This window comes from Neolamprologus brichardi, chromosome 17 (assembly GCF_056152115.1).
Source record: "Neolamprologus brichardi isolate AB-2024 chromosome 17, ASM5615211v1, whole genome shotgun sequence".
NCBI classification, from domain to species: Eukaryota; Metazoa; Chordata; class Actinopteri; order Cichliformes; family Cichlidae; genus Neolamprologus; species Neolamprologus brichardi.
Window position 1 is genome coordinate 7,081,361 of NC_142120.1, and position 14,363 is coordinate 7,095,723.

A 14,363-nucleotide genomic window follows, 5' to 3' on the forward strand; every position below is an offset into this window, starting at 1 on the left:
TTCATTATATTCAACTTTATTGTATTGTTCAGAATGCTGTTTGTACAACAACAATAAAAACTTTGGCAGTTATTGTGAGGTGTGTGAAGGAAAATCTTCTGTGGACATATTGAATAGCTCGAGTGCATAACAAAAATGGTCAACCAGCAGTACCATGAAACTGGAATTAAAATGATCCCATTAGGTTTTTTGTAATATTCTTTAAATCCAGTCTTTGCACTATTTACCTTAGAAAATAGTTTACAAAGAGTATACCTATAAAACTAAGGGAAAAAACAAACACTGTTCCAGGCACGGCTTATATTTTCATATACATGTAACATGGTCAACTCTTTCATCAAGTGTACAACCATGACATCAAAATAAGCCTTTAAAATAAATAGTTTCTCTGCAGAGGATGTCCATTCTTGCTTGCATCATGGTCCCACTTTGCTCACTCTGGGGGCTTCTTCTTGGCTTCCACATCTTTCTTAAAAGCTTCAATTTTCTTGGCTATGTTGGGCACCTAGAGGGGAAAGATACAAATTACAACTACCGGTAATAAAGTCTGAGAAATGTATAGGTTGTGGTTTGTTAGAGGCACCAAACTAAAACTAATGTAGTGTAAATTAACTGATCTAAAGTACATTTTTCATTAAAAAAAATACAACATTCAGATTTTTGCTGTAAGCTTCAAACTTATATATCTATTGTAGCCATCTTACAAAGGTGGGAGATAATAGATACAGCCAGGACTGCAGAAAGTGGCACTGAACATGCAGTTGCAAGAAAATATTTGAACCTTTTGGAACAACAAAGATTACTCAGAAAATGTGTTACGATCATCTCAAGTCATAACTTTTACAGCACCTTGGTCATTTTGATCAATTGAGGTCGTTTAAAATGTACTATAGAAATTGAACTTGATAGATTGTAGATGTAAATAAAGACATTCAAAGTCTGGTTACAGACGATTAAATACGGACCATTTAAAACAAGGAATGGTAATGATGGAAATCTTTGAAATATTGCACAACTTGCACTGCACACCAACGCACTGAAGGGAACAACATGGTTTAAAGCTGCTTTTAGGGAACAATAAATTTAAAATTGTATCAAGAAAATTCAGAAAAAAAAGCGTAGAGACAATAACCCAAATCCCACAAGTAAACCAACCAGAGTCCGGATCATAATCCAACTGAGATGTTCTGGTTGTTCAGAAAAGACATTCAAGAAACACAGAGAATGCCAAAACTTGAAATGCCAAAACTGTGTTTGTGTTTTAATAGCTCAGTCAGGATTCATTTCTATACATAGATAAAGGCCATAAGTTGGCAACGACCTTAAAAAACTGCAGTTTCACACATCAGTCACTGAAGGAATAAAAGGCTCCAGCCAGCATCTATCCAGACCAGATACGTTTTGGTTTGGGGTTCGGGGTTAGTGGAGCCCATGGGTTAAAGTGACATCTTCACTAAATCATTGAAAAAATGGTTTGCAAGTCACAAAACACACTTACTTCATAGTTCTGAGCGAGATACATCCCCACAACATTTCCCAAGGTGAAGCCAGCCTGGAAGAAAAACAAAGTTCATTAAAACCCTTTAAACTAGTGTGAAAAAAACGATTTCACAGGATTCCACAATGTTCTGTGAAAAACTAAGCACACCCCATTCAATAGCCCGTAGAACCGAGCAATAACTTGAAGAACTTGTTTTCTGTATGACTTTATCAGTCTGTCACATCGTTGTAGAGGAATTTTAGCCCACTCCTCGTCACAGCGTTGCTTCACTTTGAGGTTTGCTGACAATCGTTTGTTCACAGCTCTCTTAAGGTACCATCACCGCATTTTAATCAGGCTAGACTTTAACTGGGCCATTTCATCACATTGAGTAATTCTGTTGTAGATTCGCTACTGTAATCGGGATCATTGCCTTGTCACATAACACAATTTTGGCCGAGGATGAGATGTCGGAAAGATGGCCTCACCCTTCACTATAGACTACTTTAGAGAGGAGTTCACGGACTCAATGACTTCACGCTTCCAGGTACTGTGGCTGCAAAACAAGCCCAGATCATCAGCCCTCCCCTGAGTAATTTCAGTTTCTCTAAGCACTACACTTAGAGAAACTACAATATTGCTGGAATATTGTGGCATTGTGAATGCTCCAGACCGGAAATCTGCCAAACTTCAATTTCAGGTGTTTACACTTCTTAATGATAAATTAATAAAGTGGATTTGATTAGCAGCAACTGACTGGTACTTGCACTGACAACTACCATGAAAGCAGTGAAGAGTTTTCAGGACTCTGTGTGTTTGTGTACATAAGTAAGTTTATGTTATGATTATTTAGCCATCCATCCATTCGCTTCCGCTTATCCTTTTCAGGGTCGCGGGGGGCGCTGGAGCCTATCCCAGCTGTCATAGGGCGAGAGGCGGGGTACACCCTGGACAGGTCGCCAGTCTGTCGCAGGGCCAACACACAGGGACAGACAACCATTCACTCGCACATTCACACCTAGTGACAATTTGGATTATCCAATTAACCTATTCCCACAAGCTGCATGTCTTTGGACGGTGGGAGGAAGCCGGAGTACCCGGAGGGAACCCACGCAAACACGGGGAGAACATGCAAACTCCACACAGAAAGACCCCGGCCTGATGTTGGAATTGAACTCAGGACCTTCTTGCTGTGCGGCAACAGTGCTAACCACCGTGCCACCGTGATTATTTAGCCGATATATTTATTTATTTATTTTTTACCTTTGTGGTGGCTGACAGTGACTTTTATTCCTAATCATGCAACTCAGTTTCAATTTCAATCCAAACTAGCAGCACTAGCTGCACGGTTAGCATAATGCTAACATTTTTAACTCGGCTAGCTTCGCAACAGACGTCAACTTTTAAGGAAAATAATACACATGTAAAACTTACCAGGAATTGCAGCATGATGAAATACTGAAGACACTAGAGGTAATCAAACTAACTCAATGGTACAAAAGCATGCAGGCAGTTCAAAGTTAGAAGGAGGGAAGTAGCCGAGTTTCTTGGCGAATGAAGCTAGCTTTTCATCAACAAAACGTCTACGCATGCGCAAGACAACTAATTGTGGCGTCATTTTCAGCGTCTATACGATGTAGTCTTTTCCTTATCCTGAGCCATACGTTTTCGACCACTGGAGAACTACAACTCCCAGCACCCCACAAAATCTCTCAGCCGTCTGGTGGGTGTTGTTGCAATGGTGGTGTCGGAGGGACATTGAATGACTTTGGCTCCATCACGGAAGAAATACGGGTTTATTAGGTTAATTCAGCATTCATGAGCATGGAGGCTCTTATACCCGTCATAAACAAGCTCCAGGATGTGTTCAACACAGTAGGGGCGGATATTATCCAGCTGCCGCAGATTGCAGTAGTGGGGACTCAGGTAAAAGGCTGACTGGGTGCATTTTGCTCAGCAGGCTGTCATGCTAGCCAGATAACCTTGTTTTAATGATATACATGTATGTAGGAGGACTAAGAGAGTAGCATTTACTGCACCGTGATACCGATTCGCATATCAAAATGACGCAAAGGCCGTGTCTGGGACTTCTGCTAAATTGTCACTTCTTCTTTTTCACAGCTAATAAACAGATACGCAGAGTCTGACCTGACGAGAGCAATTAAGTCTATTTTGATCACCATTAATTATATCTAGATCCTCATCTAGCTTCTGTAGACTAAAACTAGGACATAGTCCGAGGGAGAGGTAGAATTAGCTTAGCGGAGCTCCAAGATCATAAGATCAGCCTTATGCTGTTGTGTTAAATCAGAAAGAAGATGCCACAGTTGTGATTGTTTACTGAAACTAATCTGACTGGGAAAAGTAATTTTAATTAGTTAGCTTTGAGCTTTGGTAGTTTGCTAAAAAATATTTTAAACCCCTGGTTCCATATGTTTTTGAAATTCGTAAATCTTACCCATCACAAATAACTAAAAAAAGACACCTAAGCTATCAAAGAATGAACTAAAAGTAAACATTCTTACCGATTATAAGCTGCTACTGCATACAAGCTTGTGCTAAAAGAGGAAGTTCCAAATAACAAGGTTGTATGTACAGGTAGACTGGGTGAACCAAATTTCCTGGTTAAATGCTCCATTTCCAGCTGCCTCACTGACCTGATATTCAAATCTTTTGTTTGCAAGGTGCAGCCAGTCATAAGATTATAGAGAGGGGAGCTAAAATGGCTTGTTTCAGACAGTAGATGAACTGAAGAGCTACATTAAGGCTAAATGTATAGGCTAAATAAGGATAAATTGTGAATGATGTAAAGCTGTAAAGCTACCAAGAATTTAAAAATGGGGTTGGAAAAGAGCATAATAGGTCCCCTTTAAACAATGAACTATAACAAGCCATATCTCTGGTGCTTTAACTCATATCTTTTTTTTGATGCACTTCTGCCTGCAGAGTAGTGGAAAGAGCTCTGTGTTGGAGAGCCTGGTGGGCAGGGACTTGCTGCCCCGTGGGACTGGCATTGTAACCAGGAGACCTCTAATCCTCCAGCTAGTCCACGTGGATCCTGGAGACACAAGGAAACATGATGAAGCTGGTATGTACTATGAACTGTAATAACCCTTTTTGGTCTTTAAACGTCTCTTTTTTTAATACAACACACACACACACACACAAGGGGGCACGCAAACACATGCTTGTAATCTTTAGTATCCTGTGTGAAAGATTCCCTGCCCCAGGTTTAAAATCCTGTCTCTATCACTGTCTTTCCAACAACTTGCAGATGTCATGGTGTGAAAAGCACTGTACTTCAAGGAGGTGCATTGTACAGGTGTCTTAATGTTTAGTAACCTACATCATCTTCTTAGCTCTACCCCCTCCTCCTCCTCAAAAGCACTACCTGTAATTCCAGCTGCTTTTATTCACCACACCAGTAAATGTCACCAGGCATCAGTCCTCGCATTAACCGCCATTACGCTCAGGCTCCCGCACAGAGTAGCTTCTTTAATAGCCAGCACCCGTGTCGACCTGCTTTAACAATGTTTTTATTCTGGTTCACAGGCAGAGACACTGAAGAGTGGGGCAAATTTCTACACACTAAAAATAAGGTATGTGTTATTGTGATACTAAAAAGAATTCAGTCTGCTGAACCATACTTGTTGTGATATTGTTATTGATGCTTTTCTTTACAGATCTACACAGATTTTGATGAAATCAGGCAAGAAATTGAGAGTGAAACCGAGCGAATATCTGGGAATAATAAGGTGAGACGAGGGTTGAACATTTTCTAAAGCAGTGGGGTCATTGAGGATAAAATCATTATAGGATATTTCTTCCTTATTTTGCTTGTCAGAAACCGAACTTTAAACTGTGGCCCACCTACAGTCAAATTAGGAGTTAGAATAGAATATAATAAACCTTTATTATCCCACAGATGAGAAATTTGGGTGTTACACAACTCTTATAGCAGGGGGAAATATAAAATATAAAAGGAAGACACAAAGTGATCCTATATACATAAGCAACTGAAGTTTGTATATACAGGTAACAATGTATAGAAAAAAATTGTACGGCTATATGAATAAAATGTACTGTACAAGATAACCAAAAGCATGTTAAACTGTGTTATAGAGTCTGACAGCTGCTGGTAAGAATGACCTGCGGTAGCGCTCCTTACTACACTGTGGGTGTAAAAGTCTACTGTTGAACGAGCTGCTCAGTGCTCGTACGGTCTCATGCAGGGGGTGGGAGGTGTTGTCCATGATGGATGTTAGCTTAGACAACATCCTCTACTCCCCAACCTGCTCGATGGACTTCAGCGGACAGTCCAGGACAGAGCTGGCCCTCCTGACCAGTTTGTTGAGTTTCCCCCTGTCCCTCTCTGCCATTCCACCACTCCAGCAGACCACAGGATAAAAGATAGCAGACGCCACCACAGTGTCGTAAAACATCCTTAGGAGTGTCCTGTTCAGCCGAAGGATCTCAGCCGCCATAGCAGGTGGAGGCGACTTAGACCCTTATTGTATTGTCTAAGTCGTCATTTGTGTTCGTGGACGTGTCCAGTTTGTTATTGAGGTGAACTCCCAGGTATTTGTACTCCTCCACCGTTTCCAAACCCTGGATGTTCACTGGTGGCTTCTTGCTGAAGTCAATCACCAGCTCCTTTGTCTTGCTGGCATTGATGGAAGATAGTTAGTAGGGGTGCAACAATACTCTTATCGATATTGAACCGTTTGATACAGTACTTTCGGTTCGGTACGCATATGTATCGAGCAATACAAAATTTTTAATTTATTTTATCAACTTTCCTTCTGACTGTGCTGTCTGTGTTGAGCGCTCAGTGGATCTGCGCTCGACAGTGCAGCCTAGGCGGAGTAGTCGAACGCAGATTCACTGAGCGCAGGGCAAGCTAGCTAGACAGAAGTTAAGCTCTCCTTGCAACATAGCAAATTGAACCTCCCCCACCCTAATTCAGATGTGGCGTTTGGAACTATTTTGGTTTTCATGTGACGTATGACCCTGAAGGTAAGCGTGTCATGGACAAAAGTAAAACAGTATGTCGGATGTGCCAGCAATGCACATCCATTGGTGGGAACTAGTGCGTTAGCGCAGTTAGCTCGTTAACGTGTTGGCCGTCCAGCCCCACGCACGGGGCGATCCGCGGTAGCTCGTTAACGGAGATTTGCCGTGTTGTGGCGTTAACGTCATTTCAACGACATTAACGCTGACAGCACTAGTGGGAACACAACGAATATGACTGCACATTTACTCCGACATCATCTTAGTGCGAAGACAAGTGGAAGCAGACAAAAACAACAAGCGGGCATTTAGACAGCCGTTAGCACATGATTCTCCTTATGGGGACCTGATATGTTTAATATGCTGCTGAGAGTATACCTCAGAAGAAGCATATAGTATAGCTTTTATTTTGGAAAGAGACATTTCTCGGTAATAAACTCTCTTTTCCAAAGATGAGTGTTTTCTCGATCAGATTTTTTTTTTTACTTTGTTGTTTCAGCAACATTAAATTTAAAAACTGTACTTTTGAGTTAAAATATATATTTATAATTTTAATAAATGACAAATTAAAAAGGCATGAACATTTTTTTTGTTATCGAAAAAATATCGAACCGTGACACCAAAGTATCGAACCGAACCGTGAATTTTGTGTATCGTTGCACCCGTAATAGTTAGCAGGCCGTACATACAGTAATAAAAACAGAGAATTAAAATAATCCAGCTGCAGCACAACTTTTAAACTAAATGCTTTGAAAACGGCAAGTGAAAGTGTAACTCTGGTTTAGGTCAGTGACTCTAGAGGGTCAGTGACCCCCCCCAGTTCTAAGTTACTAAGCTATTAAATCCACTTTCTTCTTTTCTTGTCCCTCTGCAGGGAATCAGCGATGAACCCATTCATCTGAAGATTTTCTCTCCTCATGTCGTTAACCTCACACTGGTTGATCTGCCAGGAATCACTAAGGTAACATTTGCTCCAGCTCCCCAAGACAAGTCTTTGATCATCGTGTACCCCAAGGGAAATTAATTGTACAACACCCTCTTTTAGAAGTTTTATTCATTAAAGAGCACTAAAATGCCTTAAAAAAAGCTTTACCTTATAAGCCTGGTCAGCAATGTTAATTTCTCCATCTGGTCAATGCTTTTGCGTATTTTATATTTGTAGATGGGTGAGAATTAATGTTTTTCAACCGTGTGCTATGAAAGCCTCAGGGTATCCAGGCTTTGATTCTAGCCTCATTAGTTGGTCCCCCTTAATTTGACAAAGTCCCTACTTTGTTGTCTGACTCAAAACAACGAGTGCTGTGTCTTTGCTTGTAATTGGAATTGCTCCTTTCAGGTGCCTGTGGGGGATCAGCCTAAGGACATCGAGATTCAGATAAGAGATTTAATCCTGAAGCACATCTCTAACCCCAACTGCATTATCCTGGCTGTCACGGCGGCTAACACAGACATGGCTACCTCGGAGGCCCTCAAGGTGGCCCGGGAAGTCGACCCAGATGGTAAGAAAAACCAAATGGGAGCGATGTTCTAAAACTAGTAAAATAAGGAGTATTTTAAAAGTGTAATCTAGTGGCAGTGGGTTATGGTGCCCTTTGTGAATGACTGTAATTCATCAGGCAGGAGGACATTGGCTGTGGTGACCAAGCTGGACCTGATGGACGCTGGTACCGACGCTATGGATGTACTGATGGGCAGAGTGATCCCTGTCAAACTCGGCATAATCGGAGTAGTCAACAGGTCTCACAAACATCACACAAACCGCTACTCATAATGAGTATGATTTCATATCAGAGATGAATAGCTCAGTGGAGATGTCGAGAGAGGAGTGCCGCATCAATTTTTAATGCTCCTAGTAAAGGCTAATGTCAGGATCTATTGTTTGTGTTGCTTTATCACTGTCGTGCCATTGAGGGGGAAGATTTAATAAAAACGTTTCAGTCTTCGTGCACATCAATCACCATTAGACTTCTGGGAAAAATACGAGAAAGTACCGTAAAACAGACTTTTTCTCGTAAACATCTTTTTTTTTCTTTTCTTTTTTTGGTACGTTTGAACTTTTAGGAGCCAGCTGGACATCAACAATAAAAAGTCTGTGGCTGATGCAATTCGTGATGAACACGCTTTCCTGCAGAAGAAATATCCATCACTTGCCAACAGAAATGGAACCAAGTACCTGGCCAGAACCCTAAACAGGTAAAAGTAACGGCACCCTGATGATTTAGACTTTAATGTTTAAATCACACTGAGACGATGGTAGAAAGTTGCATTTTCTTTATCGAGCACCATTCAAAAGCTAGTTGGTGAAGTAGAGCCTGGATGATGTATCTGTTGGCTGATATTGGCCTATTGGAGATGATTCTGTTCTCGGGTTTATGCTGTCCTGTATGTGGCCATTTGAAAATTAGTTCTAAAAATAAAAAGAAGAAATGTAAATGATGCTTGGGGTAAATTAAAAGTAGCTAAATTAAAAATTTGTACCTTAAGCACAAAAGTTCCAGGGCTTCAGGTGATACTTAAAACACCCAGAAGACTCCCAGGCTCCAGCGGGAGAGTGTTCCACAGCGTCGGACCCAGAATGGCAAACACACAGTTCTTAGTGTTACATAAGATGCCTTGCAGATCTAAAATTAAACTACTAATATGCAGACAGAGCCTCGTCACTGGATAATTGTGATGTATTAATGTGTATATCACTTTAATATTGCAGAGGGAGATTATTATTTTATTTACCTGTGTATTGAAATGTGATTTTCAGATTTATAGAGGGTGAGAGCCTCCTCGTGTCTCTCCCTCTGAGTATGTCCCTGGATATGAGGCGGCATCAGTAGATTCACTGCTGATGTACTCTGGAGTTAGACCATTGACTTGAATCCTCAATTAATGGCATCAGAACCAGGGTGATGTTTGGTCATAATGTGTGGAGACAAAAAAATGGTGGTTTGAAGGGCAGCGTTTAAGAGTATATAGTGTTGTTTACTTTGTGTTACTGAGGCTTTTTGTTTGTTAACACCATTAGTTTGTGTTTGTTTGCAGAATGTGATCATTGTCATATATGCAAGAAAATGCCCAAGTAGTGCTTCCTCTGTGAAGATGCTGTCTGCATAGATATGGAGCAGCCCTGGCATTAATTACAGGCATCAGCGCATGTTGCTATTGTCCGTCCTAGAAAAGGTAACGCTCTGCCCTTTGCTGTTGTAATATCAGGCTACTGATGCATCACATTCGAGACTGTCTCCCTGAGCTGAAGACACGGATCAACGTGCTGGCAGCACAGTACCAGTCCCTGCTCAGCAGCTACGGGGAACCCGTGGAGGACCAAAGTGCCACCTTGCTCCAGCTCATCACCAAGTTTGCCACAGAGTACTGCAACACCATCGAGGGCACGGCCAAATACATCGAGACGGCAGAGCTGTGAGTAGTAGTCTCTGTGCCACTCCTCCGACCTGCCACATGGTGACGCTGTTGATCCGGTGCAGGGAGAAATGAGCAAAACAGCTGCATTGGTTTCATCATTTAATATGATCCAAATTGTAAGTTGAGGCACGCACAGCCTCTGCGAGGGAAGAGCTGACAGGAGCGGAGGCCATGGGGTTCACATCACAGCTAATATCCCCCCGCTGCTATTTTTCAGGTGCGGTGGAGCCAGAATTTGTTACATATTCCACGAGACCTTCGGTAGGACGCTGGAGTCCGTGGATCCTCTGGGGGGACTGAGCACCATCGATATCCTAACGGCCATAAGGAACGCCACAGTGAGTCGTCAGCTGTCGCACGACGTCATTAGCATCACTGCAGCTTGTCCTCTCACACCTGCGTTCAGTAGTCTGTTGTAAAACAAGATGAAAAACACTTTCTGTCATACAGCTTATCTGTTCAGCACACGTTGCTGACTTGCACTTCCTCCCCTGCCTCCCCGCATTAGGGCCCTCGACCTTCCCTGTTCGTGCCCGAGGTTTCCTTCGAGCTGCTGGTAAAGAAGCAGGTGAAACGCCTGGAGGAGCCCAGTCTGCGCTGCGTGGAGCTGGTCCACGAGGAGATGCAGAGGATCATCCAGCACTGCAGCAACTACAGCACACAGGTAGCTAACGGGCCCGGCGTGCACTCAGCTCGCTTTTGCTCGCGTGCAATCGTTAACGTTCGTGCCGCTTCACCCCGCAGGAGCTGCAGAGATTCCCTAAGCTGCACGAGGCCATCGTAGAAGTGGTCACCTCCCTCCTGAGGAAGAGACTGCCCATCACCAACGAGATGGTACCGACACCTTCAATTCTCTTTGCACGTGCGCATTTATCTCCTGCGGTCGGGTTTTAGCAGCAAGTACAACCACTGTAAGCTGTTTTTATTCTCGCCGCAGGTTCACAACTTGGTTGCAATCGAGCTGGCCTATATCAACACCAAACACCCGGACTTTGCAGACGCATGTGGGGTCATGAATAACAACATAGAGGTTCGTACTCATGTGGAAAGAATAAAGACATCAGATATAGAAAATAAAGTGCATGGAAGCAAAATGATGGAGGCAGTATTTGGAAATTAAGAAGCAACTGATTACACTGAACCCATGTTGGTGATATTTAATTGCATTTTAGTTCAAGTGATATAGAGCAGGACTGGGTGATCCAGCTCTGTTCAAAACTCACTTATTACCCAAATAATTTCATGCACAGGGTTTTGAATACTGGTCACTTGTGTTTTCAATATGACTCTTTGTGAACTTTGATAAATATTTTTTTCTAATTTAGTCATTTGAGTTTTTCCTTCAAGTCTATTAAATTATTTATATTATAAACAGAATAACTAACAGTGCTACATGATGAAATGTGTTTGAAATGAGCAAAGTGTTTGGTTTAAGACCGAACCCCCTTTTTTTCCTCTAATCTTCTTGCCAGTAAATTATTTTCCATATTTTTTTCTTTCTAAGAAGTGTCAAAAACCATCAACTGTTCAGACGTGTGTTTTTGTATGTTTCTAGGAGCAAAGGAGAAACAGGATGAGGGAGATGCCCGCTGCAGTTCCCAGGGATAAGGTAAAAGAAAGCGACTGTGTTTCCAAATATAACCGTAGCTCATGTGTTGTAACATTTGGTCGCAGGCTGCAGAGTCCCAGCATAAAGGAGACTTGTGCGGCGTTAATCACTCGGAGCGCTGCTGAATGATGATCCGTGAAGCAAATGCTTCGGATAGTTTCCATCAAGGAATTTTATCCCACATCTCTTCTCTCCTCTTGCCTCAGCGTACGACAGCCAGCCTCTTTTTCTTCTGTCTTTCCACATTTCTTCTCAGTGCTTTCTTTTTCCTTCCTCTCCCCCATCCCTGCTCTCGTATTCATGCTAGTCTGTTGGCAAAGGCCCGGCCGGCCCAACTGCGGTGTCTGGCGAGCCCCCTGCGTCTGGAGCAGAGATGGACGGTGCCAAGGTGGGCACACATGCAGCCTGCTGGCTCTGTGCCTGGCTGGCTGCGGGGCTGCTGGTGGCGATGGATGGATGGATGATGGGTGGATGATGGGCATGGTCTGCTGGCATGCACTCTGATCTTTGTCTGCTAATGGCGTGCTCTTATTTTGCTTTCCCTCAGCCTGTGTGGACTTGCACTGACAACCATTGTGTTCCCTGAAGTCTGTTAAACCCAAAGTTTGTCTAACAGAAAAAAAGATTTCTTTCCCTTTCTAACCTCTTAATACTATATGTGCAGTCTTTTGTTTTTAGATTCCAGACATTTTGAGGTAGAGAATAATCCTACCTCTGCGTACCATCTAATTAATCCTCCTTTCTTTTCCTTTTCTTTTTCTGTAAGCTATGCTAACAGTTCATGTTCCTCAGGGAATAAAGCGTGCTGACTTTGGTGACCCCTTGACTTTTCCTCTTACTTATTTTGTGACGTGGTTGGGTTCCCCCTTCATCTGAATTGTAGCAGTGTTGAAATTGCTTCACTTTTTCCAAGCATCCCCCTTAGGTGTGCTTTGTTTTTAATCTTAATAAGCATGCTAACCTGCTTTGATAGTGTTGCCATTGATGTCTGAAGTTAACATTTATACTTGCAGAGCTGTTGGCATGGCTTTTGTCATGTTTTCTCTCTAACTTGTGCATTAACAGCACAAAGACGTAAACTTTCATTTGATTAATCCGGTCTCTTTTTTTTTAACATGCCTGTTTTGTGTTAGCAGTGCATATGAGTCCTACTTTAACCATCACTTTCTGCAAATGTCATATTATCATTCTTTTTTTCCAGGCCCCACCTGCAGGGGTTCAGGGGGAGCAGGACGGCATGGGAAGCTGGAGGGGCATGCTGAAGAAAGGGGAGGAAGCCCCAGGCTCAGGACCCGGAAGCCCACTTAAAGGAGCGGTCAACCTACTAGATGTGGTAACTTAACACTGGCCTTCCAGCGTGGCTCGTATTAAACACGACAGTCTATTGAGGGATTAAAACACTAGCCTTCCCTTTTTTCTTCCCTTTTGCAGCCTGTGCCTGTCGCCAGGAAGCTGTCGTCACGCGAGCAGCGGGACTGTGAGGTCATCGAGCGCCTCATCAAGTCTTACTTCCTCATCGTCCGCAAGAACATCCAGGACAGGTAGGCCCTCCCACCTGCTCCTCTTTTGTTTATTGCCATCAAATCCTACATAAAGAGACCAAAAACCAACACTAAGACACATCTGCTAACACAGCGTGTGCAGCTGAAGCCTCATTTCTAGTATTCCCCTCGTCTGCTCGAGCGCCATTGTTGTCCAGAAATCAGAATTTAAAATGCATCAGTGAGCCGCTTTGTTGGATCATTTTCATAAGCAACCAGAGGCACCGTACCTTATTTTCACTAAATCTCTCACATATAATATCTCTGCCTCTTTAAATGCTCAGTAGTGCGCCAAATGAGCAGTAATCTGTTTGTGAATAGTCCAGTAAATGGATTTAAAAAAAGTCTTGTCTGAGTAAAATTTATACATTCACTTCTAGAAAACTAATGAGCCTTTTAAAAAATGAAATTATACACAGACATTGGTGATGGGAAATTGCGGCTCCCCCACTATACTGAGGTGATCCGGTGGTTCTGCTGATTTTGTGCATGCTTTGTTCCGAGGAGGGAAAGGTCGCTACAAATCAATGCAAAGTCGTTCTGAGTGATCACCGTCATCCTGTGATGAAACATTTCTAATCTCTGGGATCAGGCTGTAAACGCACCCCCGTCCACAGGGCACGAGGTGGGGGTCATTGAATGGTTTATGAGGATGAAAATTATGTAAATCATACGCCTTTGCACACACCGGACTTGAGCAGCTGCGAGAATTTTAAGAAAGAAGTGTTTTGCTAATGTTTTTATGTGACGTCTGTATTGGCGGCCTGTTTCTGCACATTTATTTCAGTGGAAATTTGGAAAGCACAGCGACCGACACTACAGGACATGTTGTAAACACCGTCCTTTAAATTCCTCCCTTTCCTCTTGGGAGCAGAAAACGCCCTTTAAAGCTCAGGAAGATTAAATCCATCATATTTAGCTCCTGCTTAAACAGCTCAGTCCTCGGACAGGCATGGCCACCTGGCGGTTTAAAGTCGAGCCACCTCCGTCTGGGGAAACGACGCCATCGCCGGGCCATCTTGCCGCCTTGTTCTCAACCATCTGTTCGGTCTGTTTCCTCTTTCTCTCTCTGCGGCAGCGTGCCAAAGGCAGTGATGCACTTCCTGGTCAACCATGTGAAGGACAGCCTCCAGAGCGAGCTCGTCGGCCAGCTGTATAAATCTGGCCTCCTCAACGACCTGCTGACCGAGTCTGAAGACATGGCCCAGCGGCGTAAGGAAGCCGCTGACATGCTACAGGTAACGGGTTCCTACGTTTGAGCAGTGCTCAAGTTTTCCACAGTGTACAGTCGCTTCAATACTTGTTCACA

General features: G+C 43.0%; 2 protein-coding genes across 4 annotated transcripts in view; one reads left to right on the forward strand and one right to left on the reverse strand.

Annotated features, from left to right (window-relative positions):
* stmp1 (short transmembrane mitochondrial protein 1) lies at window positions 1–3,072 on the reverse strand. Its single transcript, XM_006780608.3, has 3 exons — window positions 2,915–3,072; window positions 1,499–1,552; window positions 1–505 (listed from the first exon to the last, which is right to left on the reverse strand). The coding sequence occupies exons 1-3, from the start codon at window positions 2,927–2,929 to the stop codon at window positions 434–436; spliced, it is 141 nt and encodes a 46-aa protein (XP_006780671.1). The 5' UTR covers window positions 2,930–3,072; the 3' UTR covers window positions 1–433.
* The window catches only part of LOC102780635 (dynamin-1-like protein), a 13,715-nt gene continuing 1,322 nt past the window's right edge, over window positions 1,971–14,363 (forward strand). Inside the window, exons 1-18 of one of the 3 annotated variants that reach the window (XM_006780607.2) lie at window positions 1,971–2,027; window positions 4,427–4,568; window positions 5,033–5,079; window positions 5,164–5,235; window positions 7,365–7,451; window positions 7,827–7,989; window positions 8,107–8,227; window positions 8,552–8,683; window positions 9,695–9,901; window positions 10,122–10,242; window positions 10,413–10,568; window positions 10,649–10,738; window positions 10,842–10,934; window positions 11,460–11,513; window positions 11,821–11,901; window positions 12,715–12,846; window positions 12,945–13,054; window positions 14,133–14,292. In XM_006780607.2, coding sequence (XP_006780670.2) covers window positions 2,010–2,027; window positions 4,427–4,568; window positions 5,033–5,079; window positions 5,164–5,235; window positions 7,365–7,451; window positions 7,827–7,989; window positions 8,107–8,227; window positions 8,552–8,683; window positions 9,695–9,901; window positions 10,122–10,242; window positions 10,413–10,568; window positions 10,649–10,738; window positions 10,842–10,934; window positions 11,460–11,513; window positions 11,821–11,901; window positions 12,715–12,846; window positions 12,945–13,054; window positions 14,133–14,292 — 1,986 coding nt within the window. In that variant the 5' untranslated portion in view covers window positions 1,971–2,009. Of the gene's footprint in view, window positions 2,028–3,178; window positions 3,407–4,426; window positions 4,569–5,032; window positions 5,080–5,163; window positions 5,236–7,364; window positions 7,452–7,826; window positions 7,990–8,106; window positions 8,228–8,551; window positions 8,684–9,694; window positions 9,902–10,121; window positions 10,243–10,412; window positions 10,569–10,648; window positions 10,739–10,841; window positions 10,935–11,459; window positions 11,514–11,820; window positions 11,902–12,714; window positions 12,847–12,944; window positions 13,055–14,132; window positions 14,293–14,363 lie in introns of those variants that run through there. The other 2 variants (XM_006780605.3, XM_006780606.3) reach the window with 2 other exon arrangements.